The sequence below is a fragment of the Martes martes genome (genome assembly GCF_963455335.1).
Source record: "Martes martes genome assembly, chromosome: 17".
In the NCBI taxonomy this organism is placed as follows: Eukaryota; Metazoa; Chordata; class Mammalia; order Carnivora; family Mustelidae; genus Martes; species Martes martes.
The window spans coordinates 18,232,438-18,260,424 of record NC_137905.1 but is presented as its reverse complement, the minus strand read 5'-3'; the positions used below and the strand labels follow the sequence as shown (position 1 = coordinate 18,260,424).

At 53.1% G+C, this 27,987-nt stretch overlaps 1 protein-coding gene across 3 annotated transcripts; it reads right to left on the bottom strand.

Annotated features, from left to right (window-relative positions):
* SLC12A4 (solute carrier family 12 member 4) lies at window positions 1–21,742 on the bottom strand (the record flags this gene model as incomplete). 3 transcript variants are annotated; one of them, XM_080828873.1, is made up of 24 exons in its annotated part: window positions 1–582; window positions 772–905; window positions 1,025–1,212; window positions 1,412–1,519; window positions 1,599–1,730; window positions 1,821–1,990; window positions 2,105–2,300; window positions 2,578–2,746; window positions 2,986–3,090; window positions 3,295–3,414; window positions 3,604–3,702; window positions 5,159–5,277; window positions 5,707–5,881; window positions 6,248–6,305; window positions 6,595–6,693; window positions 6,772–6,936; window positions 7,472–7,686; window positions 7,837–8,078; window positions 9,355–9,485; window positions 11,268–11,322; window positions 11,408–11,554; window positions 15,215–15,346; window positions 16,785–16,879; window positions 21,547–21,742. In XM_080828873.1, 24 exons carry the CDS (start codon window positions 21,740–21,742, stop codon window positions 491–493), a joined length of 3,342 nt encoding a protein of 1,113 aa, XP_080684999.1. In that variant the 3' UTR covers window positions 1–490. The 3 variants fall into 3 exon arrangements, with proteins under 3 accessions (XP_080684999.1, XP_080685000.1, XP_080685001.1); XM_080828874.1 differs by lacking the exon at window positions 21,547–21,742 and adding an exon at window positions 17,271–17,385; XM_080828875.1 differs by lacking the exons at window positions 11,268–11,322; window positions 11,408–11,554; window positions 15,215–15,346; window positions 16,785–16,879; window positions 21,547–21,742 and adding an exon at window positions 10,995–11,015.
* Window positions 21,743–27,987: the final 6,245 nt, after the last annotated feature.

The following is a 27,987-nucleotide window of genomic DNA, read 5'->3' as shown; positions in this document are numbered from 1 at the left end:
GGCCCAGAAGTACACAATGTTTTATTGAAAAAAGTCAGGCTCCAGCTGGCCAGTTCCATTCGGCTTGGCTTGGTGGGGGTCCCTGCCCACAGTAGCCTGAGCCAGGTCTTCCTGCAGGTGGGTGGGGCCAGACCCCCCTCCCCTGTTGCCCTTCCTCTCCTCTCTGATGGTGACATCCAAACAATAAATATGCAATAAATAGCGTTCCTGGGCAGGCTGCCTTCAAATCCCATGTGAGCCCCCCCTCCCCCTGAGTCTTCTCCAGCCAGGACAGCCCTCCTGGGGTGCTGGATGGGGAAGTCCCCAGACCTCTCAGGGTCCTGCAGAACCTCGGATCCATCGGCATTACCAGCCCATGCCTGGGCTTCCACGGAGACCTAGCAGAGCTGGGTCCAGGACAGGGCCAGGCAAAGCAGGGCGGCTGGGTAGGTGCTAGGAGGAGGCTGTTACCCTGGACACCTTCACTCCAAGCCACAAGTGTCTAGCCGGCTCAGGAGTAGATGGTGATCACTTCACGGCCGCCCCCACGCACCAGCAGCACACGCTCGAGGCCCTCAGTCAGCACCTCCAGGAACTCCATGTCTGTAGGGCATCAGGTCAAGGAGGCAGCACTGGCACCAAGGGGCACCAAGGGGCACCCAGGGAAGTCTGGCCTATTAATCAGAGCTGGGGTAACCTCGCACTCCCTGCGGGCATCTAAGGAGAAGAGCTCCTGGCCTGACCTCATGTGTTGTCCACCTCCCCACTGCTTCCCTCTCCACAAGAGGATACAGTTCTCATCACCTTCACTGTTCTTGGGGGGGCCGGGCATGTTCAGTAGAACCAGGCGGGCGTCGTGGGAGCGCGTGACAATGACTTCGTTGAGCTTCACAGCGGTGTGCATGCGCCGCACGTTGGACTGGTCCCTGCAGGAGATGCCGCTGATCACAGGCCCCACCCCCGGCCCACCGAAGACCTTGTCTGACCCGAGCACACCTCCACTCCCAGACTCCTCTATGGTGGGGTCCGTTTTTGCTACACTCACGGCTTAATATGCACCAGCTCCCGGAAATTGTCAGGGGCGTGGCTAGGGTCCCAGGACTCAGCCGCCATGTACTTGTCCCGCGTCCATGTCATCTGGATTTTGTCAGCACCAGTGCCAGACTCATCCTCCTCGTCTGAGTACAGGCTCTCCAGCCGCAGGGCTGAGTGTCGGTCCTTGACCAGCTGGGCCTGAGGAAAGTCAGAGGTAGCCTTGGTGCCACAGGAAAAGGGCGGCCTGGCTGGCCCAACATGAGCACTGGGCCTCCGGGAAATGGGTACTGACTCAGGTGAGGGTAGGTGGGGTGAGTCACTCCAATTCCCCAAACGGATGGCGTCTCCGAAGCCTGACCTGCCACCCGCCCCTGCCCCAAACGAGAGAGCCACCAACTTCTCGCTCCCGCTCCGTCTTCGTCAGCCGCATCTGCCGCAGCATCTGGGAGCGCTGTTCCATCATCAGTGTCCGCTCGTAGGTGTATGCAGAGATATCGCTGTTGTGCTGGAGAGAGAGAATGGGCCACGAGGAATGGGCTGCATGCGGCGGGGCAGCCACGGGGCCACAGGGGCAGGTGACTCACCATCTCTACCACCTCCACCTCTGCCTCAAGGCGCAGATGGTACAGGAAGATGGCCAGATCCTTCTTCATCTGGATGCTGTTGTCGTCCATCTGGGCCACGGTGAAGATGCGCATTCGGCACTTCCTCCACACCTGGGCCCCGGGAGCAGGTAGGCGCTTTAGCCACAAGCCACCCCACCGAGGGCCCAGCCCTGCCCGCCTGCGTCTGCCCAGCCGGCCCACCTTGTGCTGGCGTAGCAGGAAGGGCAAGAGCATGAGCATGCCCCCGTCGTGCACAATCCACCAAATGTCAATGTGGCCCTCCAGGTAGCGCTCATGGTTGCTGGGGTAGAAGGCGATGTTCTTGGGGACGAGTAGGGCCAGGTGGGCTGCCGTGGTGCAACGCACGGTGTCTGGGGAAGAAGGCCACTGCTGAAGGCCAGCCTGTGGCCCTCGGGCCTTCACCCTTACTTGATCCCCAGCCCCTCTCCCACGTGGCCCAGCCCAGGACCTGCCCAGTTACGCACCGATAAAGGTCTTCCAGGCACGCGGGTCCTCACTCTGTCGCCAGCCGTAGGGCCAGCCCAGCACCACGGAGTTGTGCCTCATGCCGCCCAGGCCGCAAGACTGGATGAGGTGGGCCAGCCCCTCTCGCACCTTGCTGGCTACGACCACCTGGCAGAAGCCCTTCACCTTCTCAATCTCCATCATGTTCTTGATTGTCTGTAAGGAAGACACCAGACAAGGCTGTTAGCGTTCCCTCTGCCGGGCTCCCTCTCCACAGAATGACCCGGGGGTGAGGGTCAGGGAGGAGAAAGGGGTAAGCCGCCCACCCAGACGCCATGTTTTCAAGGCGGGACAGCGATTCCCCCTTGCCTCAGCTCTCGGGGCAGCAGTGCTGGCCACCTGGCTGGCCAGGATTAGTCTCCTTCTCCTAGGAGTTAGCAGGAGCCCAGACACCTCCAGTCTGGTGCAGCACCCCACCCCCTACAGCAGGCACCTGCTCGGCTGCCTGAGCCTCGCCATAGCTCTCCAAGAAGCTGCCCTGGATGACAGAACCGACGATGGTCAGGCCCTTGCCGGCCTTCAGCTGGGAGGCGAAAGTGAGGAGCCGCGGGTACTTCACGTGAAGGTCCTCGTCTAGCTTCAGCAGCACCAGCAGCTGAGGCCTGCAGGGCCCAGGTGGACAGCCTGAGACCTGGGCCACAGGTTTCCAGAGAGCCCCACTTCCTCCTTTCTCAGCTCGCAGGCCCCCACAGGTTTGAGAAGCAAGAATCCAGGGGCACCCGACAACCCTGGGACAGGGAACATGGACTCGGGAGGGAGAGCCAGCACCTCTTGACCTCCCACCCTCCCAACAGCCCCTGAGGACCTAGAGTGGCTCTTGCCAGCCTGGGTGTGAACTCACCGCCAGTTCTTGGTGTGGGGAGGCCCCTCCTCTAGTCGCAACAGTGCATAGCGGGCAGCACTCAGGGAGAGGCCTCGGATCCCGTCACCCCACTCCTTTTCAGCCCTGCGGAGGCCACCATGAGCTGGTGAGCCCCGGGGCCCTCCCGCGGGATTCCCTCCATGTGTATGTTTGAGATGGCAGGCAGCCAGTCTGTCACAGAACCCCAGCCCCGCACCCACGGTGGCTAGTAATAGATGGCTCAGCTCCCCCAAACCCGGTAGACAGACCACCCCACCTGCCCCAACCAGGTGGCAGCCCCGCACTCACCCTTGGTATTCGATGTACTTGTAGATCATGCCCGCAATGAGCATGGCCACCAGGGCATAGTACCAGGAGGAGACAAACATAAGGGCCAGGCAGAGGCTCATGCCCAGGAAGGACAGCGCCCTGGGCCAGAGTGGGGAAGGGCCAGAATCAGGGAGATCAGTAGGGTCCCCAGCCAACCCTCCAATACCCCAATCTCTTACCAGAGCAACGCTACCCAGGAAACTCAAACCCCATCCTGGACGGGGCTCCCCTCTTCCCCCACAATTCTTGTGTCAGAGGACTCGGCTGAGGGGTCCGGCTGGTGCTTACCAGTGATAGTACTTGAACCGGGGCCGCCAGTTGGGTGTTCTTAAGAGAGTCTGCACGGCACAGGCCAGGTTCACAAACAGGTAACACATCAGAAAGAACCTGCAGCACAGGGAATGGTTGGTGCAGAGCAGCCTCCTTGGCAGCCAGCATCCTGACGTACCTGCCCTTCCTCAGGCTGGGCCTGGATGAGGAACCAGGAGTGTGTGGTGGCCCTGCCCTGTGTGGTCAGGTCTCCTCAGCCAAAGGGCCTGAGGCAGACGGGCCCACTGTAGGGGTGTCCACAGAGCCAGCTCTCAGAGGACCAGCAAGTGTCTACAGGCAGATGAGGCGGGAAGGGGGCTCCAGGAAGGGGAACAGTGGAAAAGGATGGCGCTAAGGAGCGCTCAGTGTCAGGAGACGGATAGACAATACTCAGGTACTCAGGCTGCTGGCCAGATGACCAGTTGGATGAAGGGCTATTGTGCATGTGGAGAAGAGAACCTCCAGGGAATATGAAAGGGCCATTTTGCATACAATGAATTAGGGACATGTGGGGACTCTGGTGGGTGTGGGAGACTGGGACGGGGGAGCCTGCTGCGTGAGCCCTCCAGCTGAGGAGCACAGGGCTGAGGGAAGGGGGCACCCACTTTCACCTTCAGCTGGCAGAAAAAGGAAGAGCAGACTAGAAGCCAGGACAACTTACTAGAAAAGGCATGCCGGGGGTAGAAACCCCTAGAACGGAGAAGTGGTCAGTCCCTTTGGGGCTGCGGGGAAGAACCACCTGATAAAGGCTGATACACCCTTTGGCCCGGGCAGTGGGGGGGTCACCACCTGATGAAGATGGCAAGAACAGTTGTAGGTGTACACGCAGGCACACGTGGAGCTGGGCAGCAGAGGGTGGAGTGAGAGAGAGTGATTCTGGCAGGCCTGGCTTTGGCTGGGGGGCTGTTCCAGGGGGAAAGGAGGACCTGTCAGGCCAAAGGCTGAGTGGGGCAGTGAGGGGTAGGTCTGTGATAAACCAAACAAGCACGGGCGGTGGAACGAGATGTCTGAGGAGAAGCAGAGTAGCCACTGGCAGAGGGGAACATGGTAGCCACAGGAGCTCTGGCTCAGGGACCCCCGGAAAGTGCCACATGCTGACCAACTCCTACACGGCACCAGGGGCCTCAAATGCCCAGCTGACTCCAGAACTCTAAAAGCAAACAACTTTGATAACAGATGGCTGGGGCAGTGGTGACTTCATCAAGGCACACAGCACTCAGTGCATGACCCATTGGGTGCAGAGGGCTCTGGCTGCCTGCTCTGGGAGTCTCCCACAGAGGAGTGTGGGACCTGCTGGTCTCTGTAAGATCCCGTGTAAGTGGTGGGCTCACTCCGGAACCGTCTCCCTGCAGAGGTAGGCTGAACTCTGCCATGCACACCTCTCCCCACACAGCCTGACCCCGCTCCCACGTGGACCCTCAACATCAGACAGGGTTACACAGGAAGATGCTGGGGGCCCCTAGATGATGGGTGCTGAGGGTACAGACACCTTTCCTAAGACCATTCCCCTGCCCTCCCCTGGCACCCAGCTCACATGGATAGAATGGGGGCCACCATGTCAAGCGAGGCGATGAGGATGCCCAGCTCGGCAATGAGTGCTGTCAGGAGGAGTGCCCACGTTGGTTCACCATTTGCCTTTCCATGGCCAAATACCTGCAGGCACCAGGGTCAGTGGGGTCAGCAAGGGAAGGAGCTGGTTCCTCAACCCCATGCCACACCCTGGGCCACAAGCCACAGCCTGGCCTCCATCATCCCCAAGGCCCTCTTCTGGGGGCTTGGGCCACACCCACCCCTGCCCTGATAGGTACCACAAGCTTCTCCGCCCTCCCATCTCTCCAGGACTCTCTGCTGTAGATGAGCCATAGAAAGGCCATGAGAATTCTGGGCCCAAGTAGCTCTGCCAGCAGCAGGGCAGGGCGGGGCCAGAGCAGCTCTCAGCAACTTGTCACAGATGGCCACACAGCCCCAGGGCCACGAGAGGCCCCAGCATGACGCAGGGCATCCATACCCCTCTCTCTCTCCCCTGCCAGTGTGAGTGGCCAGGGGCACCCAGGCTGTGGGGGGTGGTGCAGATGGGCTCACCCTGAGGAAGGGAATGATGTTGTCCTTGGCGATGGCCTGCAATAGGCGCGGTGCCCCTGTGAGGCTTTGCAGGCCGGCACCACACGTTGAGAAGAAGGAGCCGATGACGATGACCCAGGGCGAAGGCCAGGCCAGTGTGCCCACCACCAGGTTCCTGCTGACGCCATCGCCGTACCTGCAGGGGCCAGGCTCAGGCCATGCTCCATGCAAGGAGCCCCCAAACCCTGCCGGGGGGGGCTGCCCAGAGTGAGAGATGTCAGCAGTCAGGAAGGATGGCTACGGGTGGGCAGAGTTCCGGCCCCTCAGCAGAGAAGACTAGTTCCTTAGGCCCTATCCTTTCCCTCAGCCCAGCCCTGGTCCTGAAACCACCATCCTCTCAGAAGAAAAAGTCCTGGTGGGGCCGGACTCACCTGGTGGCACAGACCACCACTGGCAACCAGCAGCCTGAGGACATGTGTGGGACCACGTGTACGAGGGGAGCTGGTGTCAGGGCAGGCAAAAGCTGAGCCCCCTGCCACAGGGAGGGGCCCAGCTCACTCACTTGTCCCGGAGTACCACACCCTCGATGCAGGCGCCAAAGAGAACCACACTGCTGAAGTCTGCAGCCGTGTCAAGGAAAGCGAGGCCTCCGCTGGCTCTGCCGCCCCCGCTCGGTCCCCACACAGAACCCACACTCCCCTCACCCCAGCCCGAGGCAGCAGACAGCTGAGACAACCCCAGCTGAGGGTCTCGTGTCGCCATACACCCCTCGCGCGCGTGCACGTGAAGAATGAGGTGTGTATGTATCCCCGCGAGTGTGGTGTGTGTGTGCCTGCCAGCTGGTGACTTATGTGCAGATGAGGGCCTCCCGCCCCTCTCCCCACCCACCCGTGGCCTGGGAAAGGATACACACAAGGGAGGTTGTAACAATGGCTAGAATGGTCCCCACAGGGATGGACTTCTGGGCATCACGGAGGTCCCCGGAACGGTTGGAGCCAGCCATAATGCCTCCAAAAACAACAGGACACCCTCAGGGGCTCCCCAGGAGTGAGGGCAGGGCCAGGTGGGCAGGCTAGAGGTACTCACCTGTTACGGAGGGAAAGAAGATGCCAACCAGCACGGTGAAGGATGTGGCGATGTCAGCCACCACGTACAGGGGCAGGCTCTCCTTGAAGCCGAGGGCATCTGTGGAAGGGAGCCCATGCTTCTCCACAACCTCGCCCTTCTCCAGGTAGGTGCTCCACAAGTTCTCTGTGGGGGCAGCAGCATCAGGACTGGCCCTGCTTACTTCCCAGGGCCAGTTTGGGGCAGCCCAGCCAGAAGCTGCTGATGTAAGGGGCTCTGGGGTCTCGGGATGTTGTGGGGGGCAGCATTGACCACAGGGAAGGAGCTGTCTTGACAGAAATCTGACAGGCAAAGGTGGCTGAACCACCATTGACCAGAGCCTCGCCACTGCCTGCCTCCTACACAGAGGCCCTTTATAGCTCCTGTGAGAATCCCAGGCAGCACCAGAGGCGGGTGGCTGGGGAGAGAGGGGCTGCCAGAACTTTCTGGGGCCTACTGCATGCCTGGGATACTAGCCAAGCAGGCTCTTTTCACCCAAAACCTAGCTGCCAGGAACAAGGCTGAGAGGACACTGCTGGGCCGGGAAGGCAGCCAGACATGCCCCCCATTCCTGAGCTGGCCACACAAGGACAGCTCTGTGCTCCAGTCGCCTTCCACACTCGCTCCCTGCCTCCTGCTCAGCCCATGTGTCAGAAGCAGGAGGATGGGAGGGAGGACGCACCCTGGAGCACACCGGCAGCTGCACCGGGGATGCCAGGGATCTCGGTCACATTGTTGACCAGGAAGTAAGGGTCACAGGAGTCAGCGGTAAGGTTGGGGCTGTGGCAGAAGAGGTTCCATAGCTGGGTGGCCACTGTCTCATTGTTCATCGTGGTTGTCTTGGCACAGACGTCAAACTGGTCCCGGGACAGGGTCCTGTTGCCCAGCATGCATACTCTATGGGGAAGGGTAGGAGGGGCAGAAGCATCAGCACCTGCTCAGCTGAAGGGCCCAGTGTGTTCCCATCCTCCAGTCTCTGGGACTTAAAGGCCATCTCCTTGGGAGGGATGTCAGGGCGGTGCGTGGAGGTATTCCCAGGTTACTTACGGAAACACAGGAGGGTCAAAAATTGACTTGATGCCCCCGGCATAGATGGACAGGATGGAGATTATCACACAGGCCAGGAAGAGTGAAGCAAATTTGTTCACGTACTTGACACCAACAAACACCACCAGGGTCATGAAGGTCAGAAAAATGGTCCCATACACCCGCATATTGTTCAAGGTAGCACTTGATGTATCGTGAGTGCCTGTTGGGTAAAAAATGGCAGCCGGCGGGGCAATGTACGTCTGAAACAAGACGGATAAAGAAAGTTCGATCTTCCTTTTTGGAAAGTGAATTCTGTCACTTTGGTTTTCTTTTTAAAAGAATATTTAGACAAAGACAGTCACAAAAGACCATATATTTTATGATCCCATTACATGAAATATCCAAAATGGGTAAATCCGATTAAAGACAGAAAGCAAATTAATGGTTGCTTAGGGCTGGGGGGAATGGGGAACAAGACTACCAACAAGAATGGGATTTCTTCTTGGGGGGATGAAAATGTTCTAAAATTGACTGTGGTTGATGGTTGCACAATTCTGTGAATATACTAAAAACCATTAACTTGTATATTTAAAATGGGTAGAGAACTGCATTGTATGTGAATGATATCTTAATAAAGCTGTTGTTTTTTTAAAATTTATTCAGACACAGGAGTCAACCTGAATAGCTAAAGAGCCAACAAATAAAATTATGATAGTACTGGATTATGAGCCAAAGAATAAATATCCAGGAGTCTGTAGTGATACAAATACACGGTTAAATAAATAAATAAACGGGGAAGAGGACACATTCCGCTTAGAGAAGAAATCCAAATAATAAATGCCGGAATGTGGGAAATGGAAAACAAAAAACAACCCCTCTCCCCAACCCAGAAGATGCAGGAGCAGAGCCCTATTACAGGCAAAGGACCTGGAGGTGGGGATAGCGAGGCAGTTCCTCTAAACATCTCCTATTGTCTGGCTCCCCAGGGACGTGTACTTGTTCCTCTGTGCTCCCCACGACCCCTCCATCTCTGCTCCACCAGCTGGGGCAGTTCAGTGGGGAGGAGGAGGCTGAGTCAGAGTGCACCTGGGGCTCATGGAGGGGGCACAGGTCCGGTGGCTGTTCACCCTTTTAGGGACAAGGATAACATGGATCTGAAGGGCCTTGGCACAGAGCCCTGGGGAGAGACAGGCACAGAGCCTACACAAGCCCAGGAGGTAGGCCCTGCATGATCACCGAGATCACAGAGTTAAATGCAACAGTTTACAGACCACCTGCTATGGCTGAAATGGTGCCCAGGTAGATGGAACACTCAGGGTCAAGGTGAAGGCAACCAGGCCCCTCCCCTGCCCGGCCCAAACTGGCAAGGGCTTGAAGGGGAGACTGGGTGAGCAAAGATCTTTCTCTCCTGAGAAGGCCTTCCACATGGTAAACCCCAGCCCCTGGCCAGAGGTGATGGAAGCATGAGCAGCCTGGCCTAGGGAAAAGGGACTAGTTGGACAAGAGCAGAATTGGCCAGGGCTTAGCCTAACTCACCAGCAAGATCTCAATGGCACCTAGGATGTACATGGCTGCTGCAAATGTTGTTCCCAGGTAGAAGCACAGGCCCACAGCACCTCCAAATTCTGGCCCCAGCGAGCGGGAAATCATGAAATAGGAGCCCCCAGCTACAAAAGAGAGAGTCAAGTCTGGATCTTCTGCAAGGGGTTCCCCTCCAGGACAACCCCTCACAACCACCCAGGGTGACAGGGAATGTTTTTCCCATTTACAGATAAGCAGAGGGTCAGGAGGCTTGCCCAAGGCTGTACAGTTAGTAAGTGGCTGGGCTGGGGCTGAACCCCTTCCCATCTGACTCCAACACCCAGCATGGGCCAGTGAAATGACTGCTTTGCTAGAGCAGCTCTGATATGCAGCAGTGCCCATGCGGCCCGCTATCCCCCAACCCCCTGCACTCAGGCCAGTCCTCACAGCCTCCTCTAGCCAGGGCTGTCCTTCTCAGCATGCCTCACCCCTTACAAGGGCTGTGTCTGTTAGTCGGACCCCTCCAGACCAAGGCAAGGGCTTGGTCCAGTTTTTTTGTCCCCAGGTTCCGGCACAGGGCTGGTCACCAGGCTAACCCTCCTGCCTTGAGACTGACTGTGCTTCTGTCGGAGCCTAATACCCCTGGCAACACTGATAGAGTCAAAACTGGGCCCCTGGGGCTAGTGAGGGTGCAGGGGACAAGAGTGACCCCATGTTTCTTGTTCAATCTGCTCCTAATAAAATGTCTCTGGTGAAAAATCTAGGAATAGGGCTCCAAAGACTTTTAAAAAGTAAATCCTTTCCAGGGCTCTAATCCTACCTCTAGGATCCTCTCCTAAGGGAGCTATCAAGGGCCTGAACAGAGATCTGTGTGCAACGCTGTTCATGACAACATTTACAATGGTGAAGAACCAGAACCCGAGAGCAGAATAATCACATAAATTAGGTAATATCTTATTGATCCTGTTTAAATAACCAAATAAACTGTTTCTAACTCGGGATGATGAGATTATGGGTACTATCAATTTTCCTTTCTGTATTTTTCTTCACTTCCAAACCTTCTTATGGTAATCGTATATTGCCTTCCCCCCCGCCTTACTTTTGTACTAATACTAATAAAGCTGTTATTTATTTATTAAAAAAAATTTTTTTAAAAAACTTTTTCTTTTTTGTTTTTAAAGATTTATTTATTTATTTATTTGACAGAGAGAGAGAGAGAGAGAGAGAGATATCACAAGAAGGCAGAGAGGCAGGCAGAGAGAGAGAGGAGGAAGCAGGCTCCCTGCTGAGCAGAGAGCCTAATGCGGGGCTCGATCCCAGGACCCTGGGATCATGACCCGAGTCGAAGGCAGAGGCTTTAACCCACTGAGCTACCCAGGTACCCCCTAAAGCTGTTATTTAAAAACAAAAATCCACACAGGGGGTACGGGGGAGAAAAAAAAGTCCAGAGACAGAACCCAACTTGAATAGCTAAACAGCCAAAGTGGAACAGTTTGAGCAATAAGATAAATAGTGATAGCACTGGATTATGATCCAAAGAATAAAATAAATATCCAGAAATCTACATCAGTATAAAAAATGGTTGAATAAATAAACAGGGTCTCTGAGAACGAAGTCCAATTTCATCATCTGTGGTGAAAATGAAAACCCCCTACCTTGTCTATCTTATAATCCATAGTGTCTAGACTCCTTGGTGTGGGCCACCCCGTGGGTCCCATCATCTTGTCAGCCCGAGTACCCTTTTTTAAAAAACTACTTTTAGACTAAAAAAACAGAACATAAAACATAACAGCAATCTCAAATTCCCTCAAGCAAGGGTGCTCCCAGAGATTAAGACCTCACCAGACAACTGCCTGAGGGGAAGGAGGGCATGGGCACGGGCTTCTGGACCCCTTCCTCCCACCAGGCCTGGGGTGGTGCGTACCCACCTGGAACCACACCATTGGTGGCGATGGCGCTCATGGAGATGGCCGTCAGCAGGGTCTGTGGGAAGGAGGCCTAGGTGAGCAGCTCGGCGGGGTGGGCTCCGTGCGGTGCCTGTGGCCCCTACCCCGGCGAGGATACTCACACAGCAGCAGCAGATGAGCACTATGAGGAGGGCCTGCAACACACCGGCTGTGCCCACCATCCAGGTCAGCCGCAAGAACAGGATAACCCCGAAGATATTTTGCAGACAGGGCAGGTACACCCCCATGAGGGTGCCCATGCTGGGTGCCTGTGGAGCAGGAGGGGAGGAGGGGAACACAGAACATCAAAGGGGCCCAGAGGCAGCATGGAAGGCCAGCCCCGGTCACTCAGAAGACTCCTTATCCCTGGGGTGTTCTATCAGAGGGGCAGGTTGGAATCCCGAGTACAGTCCTGGGAAGCACAGGGGGTTGGGGTGACAGCTAGGATATCTATGCTGACTTCCACATATGAAGACAGTTTGGGACTGGAAAAGTATAAAGCCTGATTTTTTTTTCAAAACCCCACATGTGAGCTTTTGAGCCTCACTTCCCTCTCAAGGTGTGGCCCCCTTCCCTTCCTCTCTTCTGTTAAACTTCTAGAAAGAAAGATCTGTCTTGGACGCCCAACTTCTCCCCCGGCAGACCCCATGTCATCCATGTTAGAGTCCAAGAAGTTGTGCTTGGGACTTCCTCTCTCCATCCCCCAACTCCAGTCCTGGTGGATACCAAGTCCTGCCTCGTCTATCTCTCAAGCTGCCCTGAGATCAGGCTACCTTCCCTTAGCCTAGTCTCCTGAACCTAGGGTACCACACCTGTGGCACCTGGATGGCAACCCCCTGTGCCTGTCAACCTCTCCACATTCCAGCCCACTCGGATGCCAGAGCAGGTCTCTGAAAACCAAGCCCAAACTCAGAGTCCATGCTGAAAACTCTCTGCATTGTCCATCCTGTAATCCAGTGTGGGCCAGACTCCCTGGTTTGGGCCACCACATGAGCCCCATCACCTTCTCTGACAGCTTCAGCCCCTGATGACACTGGTCCGGCACAGCCTCTGAACCAGGACATGTGCTGGGCTCTGCCTAGAAGGGTCAGCCCTGTCTCACTGCCTGGCTAACTCCTCTTCAGTTGAACCTTCAGGTGCTTAATGGTTGCCTCTTCCAGAAAGTTCTCCTGGGTTGCCTTAGGTTGAGTTGCATCCCCTCAACACATCTGATATACATGGTAACTGTTCACTCGAATGTCTCATGGCTATACTGGGTTATAGTCGGTTTGCTCACGTTTCTATCTCCAGTAGACCCTGCAGGTACCCAAAAGGTGACCCTGAGCCCAGTGAGTAGTGACTTGAAAGGCCCCTGGGATAACCTGTTGGGAAAATCCTGCAGAAACAATAGAAACTCAAGCTGAAGGACAGGTGAGGAAGGTCCAGTGGGCAAATCCAGACAGAATTTCTCAACTCTCTAAGGGCAGAGTAGGGGTCATCCAGGAGGCCAGGGCAGAGGCTGAAACAAGAGGCAAGGCTAGCACCTTCCTGAAAGGTTCCTTTTGAGTGCAGCCTAGGGCAGTAGGGCCCTAAGAGCTTCCACAAGAGCCCCAGCAAAGCCTGCTGCCCTGGAGCTGGGGTGTCAGAGAGAACCATGTAGCCACAGGAACTCTACTGAAGGGTCCAGGTCTGGGGCAAGATCTATGTGCAGCCTAAAAGGACCTCAGAAGGACCTGGAAAGGCCAGAGTATGAACAAATGGTCCCTCAAACTGTAGGTGACAAACACACCTCATTTGGGCTCTGAACCCTTCATAGAGGGCCTGGACCACTCACTGGATGGTGGCAGCTCCCAGCCCCACCTCCATTCTAAGCTGAGTCACTCTGGGGAAAGGGCAGTGTGGGAAAGGGCAGGGCCGGAAATGCTTTCTGCATCCCCAAATAACCTCTGGCAGCCTCCGAAGGTCATCTGGCCAGAGGCAGAGCAGCTGCCACGGAGAGGCTGTCTTAGGTCTGGTTGGAGGCCCACCCTTCCTGCTTTAAGCCTCCTTTCCTGAGGGCCCTGCTCAGACCCGACCTGGGTAAGGATCACAGCTCAGTAGTTACAACTCCCTAGATTCCTGCTGACCCACTACAGACTGGACCAGCCTTCTCCTTCCTCCATGGAAAAGCCACTGAAACTGAGACACTCTGCCATACTCTCACATCCCAACCCTAGAGCCGAGTGAGCTGGGCAGGTAAGCTGAGGCTGGATCCCAGCATCCTGACAAGGCTCCTCATAGGCTAAGGGACCCTGACCCTTCACCAACACAGACTTCCGTCTGACACTCTCGTTGAGATGTGCACTAGTCTTTCTCAGGGACCTTTTAACTTCCAGCCATCAGTTCCCTGGATTCAGCCAGAAGGAACAGGGAGGAAGCTCTTATCAAGGATCCTACCACCCACTGCAAGCAACACTCTCAGAGGCTGACACCCCCCTGCAGGGCTGAATAGGGAGAGCTACAGACACTCGGGCTTCTCTGCCATGGGCGGTCCAGAAAGTGCCAGCAAAATCTAAACCACAACCAGCAGGATAGAGAGGGGGTCAGGTCTGCGTGACCCCAAGACCTTAGCTGCCCTCTCTGAAGTGGGGGCTGGTTTGCCTTCTGGAGGAGCAAGGTGAGGAGTGTACAACAGTCCAGTGTACCCTCTCCTTGGGCCACCCCAGCAAGGCCCAAATTTCACAAGCAGGTCTGGGGCTGGGTCCCCAGCTTATCACGAGGAACAACTTCTATCAGTGCTGACCTCCAGCAAGAATACTACAACTAGTGCCAAACAGAAGCTTTATTTATTTATTTATTTATTTTAAAAAGATTTTATTTATTTGAGAAAGAGGAGGGAGAGCACGTGTGCACGCCCGTGCATGAGAGTAAGGGTTGGAGCAGAGGGAGAAAAGGACTCCACGCGGAGCCTGGAGCATGACACAGGGCTCAATCCCAAAGGCCAGAGATCATGACCTGAGCTGAAATCAAGAGTCAGACACTTAACCAACTGAGCCACCCAGACAGCCCTCAAGCTTCTTTTAAATCACAGCTGTTTCCTAAACTTCAGGGAGTCGGCAGGTGGAGAGGGAGGGCTCCTTGCCTCCAAACTGAAAATATGGAATAAAAACCCAACCTTCACTTAAACTGAGCCCCATCCTACAGGGCAGCTGAGCAAGGATCTGTAAACTCATCCGGAGAGGAGAGGATGGCTGGAGGGCCAGAGGCCTGGATAGAGACCAGGGATGGGGGCAGGAGAGGGAGAGGGAAGCTCCCAGAGGCAGTGTTATGTTCCAAACATGCCCCTAACTTTGGCACTTGAGGAACAAAGGGGCTGTTGGAGAGGTCTGCCAATGGAAGCAACACAGTGAGGGGCAGGTTTTGGTCACTTGATTACGTAGCCCCAGTGGACAACCAGGTTCCTGATTCCCACCCTTATCCATCCTGACGGAATGCCAGGGCTCTGGCCCTCTATAGTCATCTATCTCACAGTAAACCCACAAATCCGTCTTCTAGTGTACGCATTCATCTTGTCTAGCTGAGTGACCTCAGGCAAGTTACTTCATGCCTCTGACATTTAGTTTCCTTGTCCGTAAAATGAGGATGAAAGTAGCACCTGTTTTACACTGAAAATGGCAGGCAAGCACCCAGGCCCGCTGCTTAGCATGACGCCTGGTGCACAGAGAAGGCCGAGAAAAGGCAGCAATCACTCTCACTATTGTTCCTGAGGGTCTTCTTGGCCCTCTGCCCCCATCAGAGGCTCTTCCTCAGGCCACCACTTGAAGCTTTCTTGAGCCCAAGGCACTCAGTGCCCTTCATCCATGCTCACTGTACCTGCTACCCACATCCCCCGGAATGCTCACAACTGCCAAGTCCATGGTGTTGAGTCTGTCCTCCTAGGACTGGCCCCCCTACTGCCCCGACCAGCTCACCTTGGCTGCTCTCCGGCGGGCGCCCTCCCCACTCTCAGCTTCCTCATGCTCCTTGGCACCCTGTGTGAGGTTGGTGTAGCTGACGAGCTTGCCCAGAAGAGATGATACCTTTGGGCGGATGTCCAGCTCCTCCTGTAAACAGAGCCACAGGGCAATCTGGCAATGGGCCCTGAAGGTGCCAGGCTACTTGTGTGTAGCCAGCAGCCTGCCTTCTGGCCCCTTGCCAAGCCCTCAGGCAGGCCTGGGCCTGATCCCACTCTTTGCCTGGGGAAGCCCAAGCCAGCCTACTGGACTGGTGTGGGCACCACACCTTAGCACGTGCCACTCAAAGGCCCAGCCCAGTGACTGCTTCTCTCTGCCTTATCTTGGCTACAATCACTACCAGCCCATTTGTGAAAACTACCTGCCTCGGGTAAGGGCAGGGCAGGGTACGGCTAGCAGAAAGGCGAATGACACACTTCATCCTGCATGTTCTGCCTGGCTACTTCCCAGCTATGAGTGGCCCTCTGGGACTTACATCTGCCCACAACTCTCCCACAAAAAAAAAGCCGTCTCAGCGAACCAAGCAAGTCAAAAGAGGATGCCTGGAACAAGTTAGTCTCTCTTATTTGCCCAGACCCTGAGCCTCTCAGATGGACTTCTCCCCAGGCTTTGTAACATACCTCAATCCCTAAGGTAGGATCCTGGCCCCCTAGCCCATCTTCAGGTGGAGCCAGATCAAAGCCTTTGCTGCACAAACTTGCCATTTTTCCAGGTCAGGAGGCCTCCAGGGCTCAGGCTCCCCAACCCCCACTTGAGTCTAAGCCTTCCCTGTTCCTTCACGCTTCCCAGCACCATGCCTCTACCTGCCTCTTGCCCATTTAGTCTCTCCCTGTCTGTCATCTCTCTTCCAACCCTACACACAAGGAGAAACTGGTTTGAAGTGAGAAGTGAAGATGCAGGTCTTTTGGGGCATGTGGAGGTTGACAAGGAGCCCATGAGATTCCAAGGGACAGCTGAATGTGTGGGTCAGTATTTAGAGGCCTAAACCATGCCTTAAATCCAGATCCAACTTCTGAGCTTGAGTGTGAAGAGGATAAAGTTCAAGTTCAGAGGCATAATATTGGGAATGTTTGCAAAGAGGTGTCCACTAAGCCTGCAGATATGGAGACAGAAAGGAGATCCAGTAAGAAAGACCAGGACTCTATAAACATGAAGGCAGAGTTAGAAGAGCCAACCAGGGAGAACAAGGAAGAGTTCACAGGAGAGGGAAAAATGTGAAGTCCTGTAAGTAAAGGGAAGAAAGGAAATCCCAAGATGAGAAATCCTGGCCAAGGGGCTACATAGAAATCAAAAGTACATACCCCTGGAGGTGATAATGGTGTAGGGTTGTGAGTGGCCTCTGGGAAAGCAGTTTCAGTTCAAAGGGCCAAGGGAAATAGGCAGACAAGGGGAGACTTTAGGAGAAGCTGAAATATTAGGTGACACAACTGTCTAGACTGCCTGCTTAGCATGGGCTTGAGTCCTGAAGGGTCCCCGCCCCCGGCCACCTGCCTGCCACACCTGTGGCCCAGAATGGCCGCTCAGCTACCTCAAACAGTGCCAGGTTCCTGTCGTAGTAGTCACTTCCTCTGGAAGCCTCCATGGGACAAAGAAAAGGGCTGCTCTCTCTGTGGTTGCCATGTCCTATGGAGAGAGAGGGACAAAAATCTCAGTCAAGGTCTGCCTCCTGAGTCCCCAGCTTGCCTGCACCCCAGCCCTACAAGCCAGCCCACAAAACATATCTCTGTGAGGCATTTTAGGGGCCAGTGTACCAGGCTGGGCCTGTTTCCCCATCATACTCTGCCGTGAAGAGCCATAATTAGCAGAGTGACCAACGACTAAAAGCCAGCGCAACACTTCCTCCAATGCACCTATGTGAAGGGCCCAGACACACTAGCTCAACCACGTGTTAACGCCAAGGGGCGGAGCCTGACGGGAGGGGCGTGGCCAAGTCCTGGCCAGCCCTCCGACCGTTCCACATCCCAGTCCCCCACCCCCAATCCCGACTCCCATTTTCCAGGTCCATCTGGAATACCCAGCATGCTGGGCGCCGAGGGCTCAGCGTCCTCAGGGCCCGACTGGGCGCTGCCCTCCAGATAGATGAAGCCACACAGGGTGCCTTCAGCGGCCATGGCCAGGGGGCCGCCTGCTCGCTATCCCACCATGCACTGGGCGGGGGCGTCCTGGAGAGCAGCCCAGGGCATGCTGGGAGGAGGCGAAAGGACTGTCCAGACGGCGGAAGTGGTGCACGTAGGGTCGCCTAAGAAAACCCTAGGAGAAAGCCGGGCCAGGTGGGTGGTGGACTGAGCAGGGATTATAAACGGAAGCCTGTTGGTCTCTCTTCTAGGTCCCAGCAACTTGCCCCAGATTAGGAGCAAGGCTGATACCAGCCTTCACCCAGCATCCCGGCTGGTGAGCGGCTCCGCTTCCAAGCTCCAAGTAAACCTCGCAGAAAGGAAGCGGAAGACCCTTTTTAAAATAAGCCCGCCTCAACCCGAAGCTCAGCTGCTTTTCCCTAGTTGCTCAGCATTCAAATTCTCCTGTTTCCCAGACTTTATCCTTTTTCTGTCTCTGTGGGTTACATTCCCAGTTTTCCATCGAGTAGGCAGAGGACACCAAGTACGCTTCTTCTAGTCGTTAGGTGCTTTTGTCCCCCTCTAGACAGTATGGCAGCTGCGGCGGTGGCTGGAGGCCTCATAGCAAATGGAAAGCTGTCATCTTGGGTCACAAAAGCCGTGTTGGTGTGGGGTGGCAATAACCGTGGCAGCAGGGTTGGCCTAGTATCCATTGATGTAGGTGGCAACAGAATTGTCATCACCGACCGACTAGTGGTGTCGCAGCCATGCACTGGCCAGGCCTGGTTTTGTGTTATGTGCCAACCCTCCCTGGTTCAATAACCCACAATTCATTTCTCTTGTCTGCAGCTAAGAATGCTGAATGATGCTTCCTCCATCTGATAACATTCTCTTGCCATCGGCATACGATTTAACTTGCCTTCTCTGAGCCTACAACATTCAGTAGTAGGTACTGCACTGTGGATTCTTTATTGCCCAGAGACTGACAGGTAAAGTGTGCGGATGAAAATTTTGGGGCAAAGTCAGCTCTTCATTCCCACAGCATGTGAAAGGGATATATCACCTCATGTAGGAACCTGAACTATTTAAGTGAGACAAGCAGCTCATACATACACAATTGTATGTAGGTCGGTGCCAACAGCACAGTGGACAAAGACAGCAAGCAAGAGGTCAAGCCAGCCCACTGGGTCATGTTAAAGCCTCATGGGGTCATTTAGCTCCTCAGACACTCTATGAAATTTGCTGTACCTTTGGTACTTGTTCAGGATCAGGATAAGGAGCTACAAGAAAAATCAGAAAACCCAGTAACACTGCTCATTACATTAAGAGCCTATCAGAAGCCTCTGAAAAGTGAAAAGTGTGACCAAAAAAAGTGTCTGTCCTGAGTAAGTCAGATGCTTCATTTTGTCAGAAAATGGCAGCTGTAGAGCGCATCTTATTTCCCTTCCTGCCTTGGCTGCCAGGAATCTCCAAGCTAAAGTTACTCTCCTTAGGTACAGTCACCATCTGTCTCATCTCAGAGTCCTTACCCTCTTCCTCTTCATGGTTATGATCTTTCTGACTGTGACAGTGCTTTGGGGAGACACTTTTGTTGCAATTGTCTCTTCTGACCCTTTTGTGAAAGTAGGCTGGAAATAAATTATAAATTATGCTAAGCTTGTGCACTGCAGCCTGTCCCACCATTGTTGCCTGTCTCTCTGAAGAGACAGCACTGGTATCCAGAAAATGCAGAGTTGAGCACATAGCAGTCCCCTCCACCAAATGCTTGTGAATAGTCCTCCCAAACCCACCTGCTCCTTGTCCCTCCAGCCATGACCCAGAGTGGCTGAGAGCTATCCAAGGGTTGCCTTTAGTACTCATAGCAGCACTCCAATAGATATTATTTCCTTTTACTAACAAGGAAAATAAGGCTCAGAGAGATTCAGAGACAAGGTCACCCAGTGAGAGGAGCCAAATTTGGGTCAAGGATCCACCAGAATCAGGTGGGAGCTAAGCTGCAAGTTTCCTACTCCTACTCTTCTGGGCCCTGGTTCATCCCAGGATGCACCTCAGGGTACAGGTAGCCTTTAAGGAGAGAAGAGTGGCTGGGGTTTGCAGTTAGCCCAGGGTGCATATACCCAAGGTTCTTGGCGTTCACATGGCTGGCAGCCTGGCTTGGATTCCATACCCTCCCTCTGTGTGACCCAGGGCAACCTCCTTACCCTCTCTCTCCTACTTTAGTTTCCTCTTCTGTGAAGTAGAGATAGTAACACCCACTCTTGCAACGACCCAGATGCATCAGAAAAGGAACCATCTGGCGCCAGACACCCAGCAGTCATTCCTTGGATTTCCCCAAAGATTCGTTTAAGGACAGCTCCCAGGGAACTGTGGGAAGGTGGGGAGACCTAAGCAGTGCCTGGATATCTGTACTGCCCTCAGCTATTCCAGGAATTCCAGGGCAGGTCTGGACATGCCTGCCAGGCCAAAGCTACTCAGATACCAACCTGAGACCCCCAATGAACCAGGGCATGCCGTAGTCCTGGGGACTTCCTGTGAGGTCCACATAACTGTGTGTTCTTGCCAACAGCTATGAACACACCAGCTACAAGTGGGGATCCAGGTGAGAGTCCTCATCCCTGTGCTCATAGGGATCTGCCAGGGGTACCCCTCTAGAACCTTCCTACCCCCTGCCCACAAGCCATTGTGGGGTGGATGAGAGGCCCATTTACACCCCTTGGAGCATAAGTATGGGCCTTGAGAGAGTCAGGTACCAGGTTAGACTGGCCCCATGAGATGGACCTGAGGCTGTTTTTGTGCTCCCTGACCTTTTGCAGTCCCTACCAAGAAGGTTCATAATCACTCACCAGGGCGCAGAGTGTCCCCCATACTGCAGACACAGCCAAGTTCTGGCTGAAAAGGAGCAAGAGGAGAAGGAGGGGGACTAGTGGGAGGAGCTGCCTCAGCTTGGAGGGACCTGGCAGGAATCAGCCAATGTGGCTCCAGTTCCCCCCAGTCACCCTGGGACGCCAGGGCGGGGCCGGAGGCTTGGCTCAGCTCTGCTTGCCCACTGGTCCAGGATGATCTGGGGATGCAGCCCCGCCCAGCCTCTGGGGGAAAAGAGCCTCCCCGGGCTAACAGGGAATCAGGGGACACTGGCTCTTGCCAACCACTGGAATAGGCTAGGGGCAGGGGTGGAGGTGGAGTGTGTGCATGCACACAGCTGTAAACCTTCATGATGTCTAGCAGCCCACTCCACTGTCCTGTGCCATCTCCACACACAGCGGTCAGGTGTGATACAATGTCACACTTGCACAAGAACATATATATGCTGCTATTTGCACAGACATGCTTTCTAAGAGAGTTCTAGCAAGGACAGCCCCTCACCCCTAGAGGTTCCTAGGGTGGGAGATGGAGAAAGGGATTTGGGAGAGGCAGGAACCTGGAAGAACTGAAGCAGGACCACCTTCAGGCCCAATTCTAACACCTAGGTTAAAGTTTAGGGCGCTGGAGTTTCCAAGCCTGGGTTTGAATGCCCTGGGGCAGATTTAATAACTGCTGCACTCCTCAGTTCACTCCTTCCTAAGCGTGAGTAACAGGACCTATCCCCTGGGCAAAATTGGGAGGATTAAACGAGTTAATTCATGTGAAGCCACGAGACAAGCCTGGTTCTGCGGAGTGCTTCACAGATGCCCAGGGGACCTCCAACTCTGAGGTGGAATCAGCTGGAGTTGCACTCACAGGCAGTTACCCCTAGACCCCTCAGGCAGGCACAACCTTCTTCCTGGCTCGGGGAGGAGAGAAAAGAGAGGGTAGTCTCAGGGGCTGAGTCGCGGAAGCGCAAATGGGCAGGCGAGGCGAGAGGAGGCTGGGAGAGGTTCACAGAAGGTCTTGGGAGTGGGGTCCGGGTTGCGGCTGTGCTCCCAGGCGGGAAGGGCCAGAGATGGGTGCTCCGCGCTATTCTCGTTCCGGGCGGCCCCGCCGGCCTGGCCTCCTTCGTCGGCCACGTCTGCAGCTCCCGCCCGCGGCCCGCAAGGGAGGAGCTGGGGTGGGGTGGGCGGCCCAGCCGCCGGCGCCGGGGGGCCCAGAAAAGTAGTGTCTGCGTGCGCGGAGCGAGAGAGGTGGCGGAGGGGCAGACTAAGAAAAGTTGGGCCCCCATCGACGTGTGCTCGCACGGTTCGGGGGGTCTCTGCGAGCGCCAGCCACGCGTGGCCCGCTCCCCTGCCCCCCCACCAAAGCCCCCACCGGGAGCGCCCTCACCGTCCGAGTCCTCCCGCTCCGCGCGCTCCCCGTAGTCCACCCAACTGAGACCCTCGAGGTTGTCATAGTCGCCGCGCCTCGGCCCGTCCACCGGCACCACGGTGAAGTGAGGCATGGCGCGCGCTCGGCCCCGCCGCCCCGGCTGCCTGCCGGGCTGCCCCGCTGCCCCGGGCCGCCGCGCCCCGCCCGCTCGCATTCCTCCCCGCTGCGCTCACTTCCTCCGCCCGCCCCCCGGGCCGCCCCTCGGGGGCGGGGGAGCAGGAGGGGCTCGGGCCTGCTCCTCCCCGAGGGGGGCCTAGGCGAAGCGACACCCCCCCCCAACCCCAGCAGTGCCATTAGCAGCTCCACGCCCTGCAGAGAGCCCAATTCCTGTGTGACCTTGGTTGAGGGACCGCCCTCTCTGAGCCTTAGATGTGATTCTTGTAAAATGGGGAAATGCGCTCCATGAGATGGGGCTCGGGGTGCACGGGCTTCTGTGTAGAGGACAGTTCTGTTTCTCAGGAAAGAGTAGGCAGGTTCGGAACAGGACCGCACAGGCCATCCCAGCCCTACCCTGGGCCTCCCATCATTCCTGGGTATCCCCACCCCATTCCCATCATCTTCGCCTCCCCCTTCTCTTCCATGTCTCTGTAAACCGAACCCGAGAAGATGCCGTCCCTACACTGTGCCCCTCATGGCAGTTTCTCCCTGTTGGAGGAGGCTGGAGATTTCATGCCCCTTCCCCAAAGGCTGCTGCCTCCTTGGCGGGAAGGATACCCATGCCCCTCCGCCGCCCCACTGACCCCTTTGGGACACTACATTGGGTTCTTTAGTGAAGTTCTTTTATCTTAATTTTCTCTTTTACTGTTTCACCTCCTGGGGGTTCCTTTACCAAGTTGTCTACTTATTTGCTCTTAACTTTTTTCTTTCACTTTCTACTTCACTGCTTCAGATAACTTATCCATGTTGGCTTTCCTTTAACATCTTTATCTTTTTAGGCTATCCTTTCAGTTATTTCTCGAACAGAAAACCCCAGAGCCCAGAGACTGACTTGTCTCCTTTTTCCTCCCCCTCTCTCTTGTGGCTCAGAGAGCTTTAGAACATCAGTGAAGAATCAGTGGTGTCTCTCTGACTGCTGCCTCCTCTGGACTTCAGCTCTGGGGTAGAATGAGGAATCAGTGTCCCTGGGTCCTGCAGGAGGTCCTCCAAGCTGACCACCACTTTGGCCCTTACCCCACAGTCATCCATCTAGAGCCTGTCGACTTGACCTCCTGTCCTTCACACCACCTTCAGCTGTCCACAGTGGCAGCCTTCCGAGTGGACTCCCTGTTCTCTCCCAGTGCTCACGGTAGAGCCATCCCTTCTGAAGAGAAAGCACGTGCTCTTCTCTCTTCCCTTAGCCCACAGGGCCCTGTTTCATCTGGCCCCTCCAACCTCCCCAGCCTCAGTCTTCTGACCTCTTTCACTTCCCTAAACTCAGAGCCTGACTGCACATTACTTGCTCTTCCCTCTGACAGAATGCCTTTCTACCCCCTGCACCCATTCTTGCTACCCAAACTCCCTGGTATTAGAGGAGGTCTCACCCTGGAGTACCACCTTCTCCCCAGAAGACTTCTCTGACTCACATCCGTCCACCCCACCTCACCCTCCTCTGGATTGGGTTCTTCTTAGGCACTTGCCCTTCTCAGTACCCTCTGCAAGGAGACAAATGTTACTGGGGATCTTTGATTAACATTTTTCGTGCCCACTAGGCTGTGGCCTTCACAAGGACAGGACCCTTTTGGTCTTGTCACCTTGGTATTCTCAGTCCCTCTCCCCAGCATATCTTTTGAATAAAAAATGGACAGGTCCCCGCTCTTCCTGTCTTCCCTAATGCTCTGCAAAGGTTTCTATACACCCTAACACGCAGCCTCTCCTCAGGGGTGGGGTCAGGTACTGTGTGAGGAGATAGGCCACTGTAGCCCAACTGACAACCTTGGACTCTGAGGGACTCTGTGGCTGGGATACAACTTCCACCATACCATCAACTGTCCAAGTAGCCTCTACCATCAGGGTACTTGCAGGCAAAAAGAAAAAGACATTTGAGGAACACAGACGTTTCAAAAGAAAACATCTATCAGGAAAATTTTTCAAACACATGAAACAAAAATTCCAAATTAGCCTAATAAACATTATAAAGATAAGGGAGAATATTAACAACATGAAACAAGAAAATATAAAAAAGCACAGGTAGAAAGATATGAAAAATATAATTGTTCTGTGGTCTATTGCTACGTAACAAATTATCCCAAAACAACAAGGGCTTAAAACAACAATCAACAAAAATATTCGCTCATATCTCTGCTAGCTGAGTAAAGCTCATCTCTATTCCATGTGACATCAGCTGGGGCCAGAGGATCCCTTTCCAAGATGACTCACTCGCATGGCTAGCAAGTTAGTACTGGCTGTAGGCTGAGAGCTGAGTGGGGCTGTGGATCAGGGGATTGGATCCTCTTCATGAGTACTTCTCTGTGGGCTGCTTGGCTTCCTTATGGCACAGTGGCTGCAGTCCTTGAGTGAGGGTCCCAAGAAGCAGGGAGTAGAAGCTGACAGTTTCTCTAGGCCTGGGCCTGGAAACAGGCACAGCATCATTTCGGCTATATTTTACTTTATTTATTTTTTGAATAAAATTTTTTAAGGGTTTCATTTATTTACTTGACAGAGAGAAAGCAAGAGAGCACAAGCAGGGGGGTACAGAGGGAGGGGGGAAAGCAAGCTCCCTGCTGAGCAGGGAGCCCAGTGCGGGGCTCTTTCCCAGGACCTGGTATCATGACCTGAGCCAAAGACAGACGATTAACCGACTGAGCCACCCAGGCCCCCCATGTGCTGTATTTTACTGCTCAAGCAATAACCAAGCCCAGATTCCAGAGAGAGTCGGGAGACACTGAATCTATCTCTGGATGAGAGAAGTTTCAAAGGAGTATGGGACCATGTGTTAAAGTTACCACAATAATATTTGGAATTAAGAACACAATAGGTGATCTGATAGCAGAAAGTTATAGCTGAGAATGAATTAGTAAACTGGAAAGACCAAATGGAACAGTCCTTCCAAAAGAAGAAAGAAAAAAGAATGAAAGGGAAAACAAAAAAGAGATGGGAGGATGGAAACAGAAATCCTAATATCTGCACCATAAGAATCCCCCCAAAAAGAGTAAAAATGGAGGAAAAGTACAACATAAATGAGCCTTGAAAACATGCTAAATGTAAGAAGCCAGACACAAGAGGCCAAATCTTGTATGATTCCATTTGTAAGAAATATTCGGAATAGGTAAGTCCATAGAGATAGAAAGCAGATCGGTGCTTGGGGGAACAAGGGGATGGGAAGTAACTGCTTAAAGTGTACAGGGTTTCCTTTTAGGGGGACTAAAATGTTTTAGAACAAGATAGATGGTGGTTGCACAACATTGTGACTTCTAAATGCCACTGAATTATACACTTTAAAATGGTTAGTTTTGGGACGCCTGGGTGGCTCAGTTGGTTAAGCAGCTGCCTTCGGCTCAGGTCATGGTCCCAGCGTCCTGGGATCGAGTCCCACATCGGGCTCCTCGCTCGGCAGGGAGCCTGCTTCTCACTCTGTCTGCCTGTGCTCGCTCTCGCTCTCTTGCTCTCTCTCTGACAAATAAATAAATAAATAAATCTTTAAAAAAAATAAATAAAATGGTTAGTTTTATGGCATGTGAATTTCACTTCAATAAAAAGATTGCTAGAACTATAGGGAGAAACTGACAAATACACTATCACAGTGGAAGATTTCAACACAACTGTCACGGTCACTAAGAGGTCAAGAAAAAAACAACAAGGGTATAAAAGATTCTAATAATACAATTAATGAACTTGAACAAATGGACATGTATATATAGTTTGACATCCAACAATTGGAAAATTCCATATTTTTGTTAAGTATACTTGGAATATTTACAAACACTGATTATTGGTTGTGAGGAATACCTCAACATAACTTCTGTTTCCAACCATGATTGCATAACAGGGGTCAAATTTACCTCTCTGTGTAACATAAATAGAAATCCTGACAAAATGTATAAAACAATGATTTTCAGACATTGGACAATAGGTAGTGCAGGATTGTGATCCCAGATGAAAGGAAAATAAAAACGATGGGAGCCCTATGAGAGCACTAGCTTACTGCCTAAGAGATAATTTCCATGCTGTAACGTGGGAGTGGGAGGAAGGGTGGAAACCTGAATGGAACCCAGTGATCTTGCTGCGTTGAGGAGAAAAAAAAAAGTCAGCTTTTTGGAAGGCCAAAGCAGCTAGATTCACAGGATGGAATACCAGAGGAGGAAGCTGCACGAAAAGAGAGAGGCCTAGAGATCTGTAGCAGATCCCCTTGAGTCTACCAGAGGATTGATCTGCACACATGTAAGAGGAAGCTGTCAAGGCCAGAGAAAGAACTACTGGAAAGAGGTAGGCTCCACAATTCCTGTAGCTCACATGGTTCATGTCCCCACCATCTACAGTGAAAGACCTTTTAACATAAGGGACATTAGCTAGAATCTTCAGAAGGACATCACCTTAGTAATCAGGCTAGTTTAGCCCTAGATGAAAAAATTGGAAACAAGGACTTGAACAGATGCCTGTATGACACTGTTCACTGCACAGCTGAAAGATGGAAGCAACCCCCTAGTTTTCAGCGACAGATGTATGGATAACAAACTGATTTGTTTGTTATCTAACCTAAGGGAACATTATTCAGCCATAAAAAAGGAATGAAGTCTGATATATGCTACAGTGTAGATAAACCTTGAAGACATTTGGTTCAGTGAAATAAGCTGGCTGCAAAAGGACAAAGGTTGTATGATTCCACTTACAGAAGTTAGGTAGAATAGATAAACTCATAGAGACTGGAAAAAGAATAGAGGTTCTCAGGGGCTGTGGCAGAGGGAAATGGGAAGTTATTGCTTAATGAGTAAAGTTTTTGTTTGGGATAATGAAAAAGTTTTGGAAATACCAATGATGTTTGTACATTTGTGAATGTAATTAATGCCACTGATTTATACACTTAAAAATGGTTAAAATGAGGGGTGCCTGGGTGGCTCAGTGGGTTGAGCCTCTGCTTTCGGCTTGGGTCGTGGTCTCGGGGTCCTGGGATTGAACCTCATGTCGGGTTCTCTGCTCAGCAGGGAGCCTGCTGCCAGCCCCCTACTTATGATCTCTGTCTGTCAAATAAATAAATGAAATCTTAAAAAAAAAAATTTTTTTTTAAATGGTTAAAATGAGGGGCACTTGGCTGGCTCAGTCAGTGGAGCATGTGACTCTTGATCTCAGCGTCAAGAGTTCGAGCCCCATGTTAGGTGTAGAGATTACTTAAAAATAAGATCTTTATTTTATTATTTTTTAAGATGTTATTTATTTATTTTAGGGAAAGAGAGAGTGAGTACATGTACATGCCTGAACAGGGGCGTAAAAAGGAGAGATTTTTTTCTTTCTTTTTTTAGAGATTTTGTTTATTTGTCAGAGAAAGAGAGGACAGCCGGGGAGCGGCAAGCAGAGGGAGAAGCAGATTCCCTGCTGAGCGAGGAACCGATATGGGGCTTTGATCCTAGAGCCCTAGGATCATGACCTGAGCCGAAGGCAGACGCTTAACCAACTGAGTCACACAGGCATCCCAAGAGAATTTTTTTTTTTTTAAGATTTTATTTATTTGAGAGAGAAAAAAAGAGCAAGGGGGAGGAGTAAAGGGAGGGGGAGACAGAGAATCCTAGGCAGACTCCCTGATGATTGCGGCACCCCTACTGGGAACTTGATCACACGATCCTGAGATCATGATCTGAGCCGAAAATGTGAGTTGGATGCTTAATAGACTGAGCTACCAGGTAACCCTAGTCTTTGTTGTTTTGTTTGTTTGTTTTGTTTTTTTGTAAACTATGATATAATTGACACATAAAGTGGTATAACTCAGGTATTTTCTAAGTATCTGAGTTTGATGATAACACTTTCTTGTTTGCCTATTTAAAGAGTCAACCTGAGGATGCATCCTTGAAAGTTAAGTTTAGCCTTTTCTGGTTTTTATTTTGCTTTTTAAGTAGGCTCTATGCTGAACATGGGAATTGAACTCAAGACCTGGAGATCAAGGTTGTGTGCTCTTCTGACTGAGCCAGCCAGGAATCTCCAAAAACCTTTTTGTTGACAAAAAATATCCATACAGAAAAATTCACATACCGGGACACCTGGGTGTCACATACCAGACACCTCAGGGTGGCTCAGTTGGTTAAGTGTCTGCCTTTGGCTCAGGTCATGATCCCAGGATCCTGGGATCGAGTCCCACATCTGGCTCCTTGCTCAGTGGGGAGCCTGCTTCTCCTTCTGCCTGCTGCTCCTCCTGCTTGTTCTCTCTCTCTCCCTCTCTCTGGTAAATGAATAAATAAAATCTTTTTAAAATAATAAAATAAATAAATTTAGAAA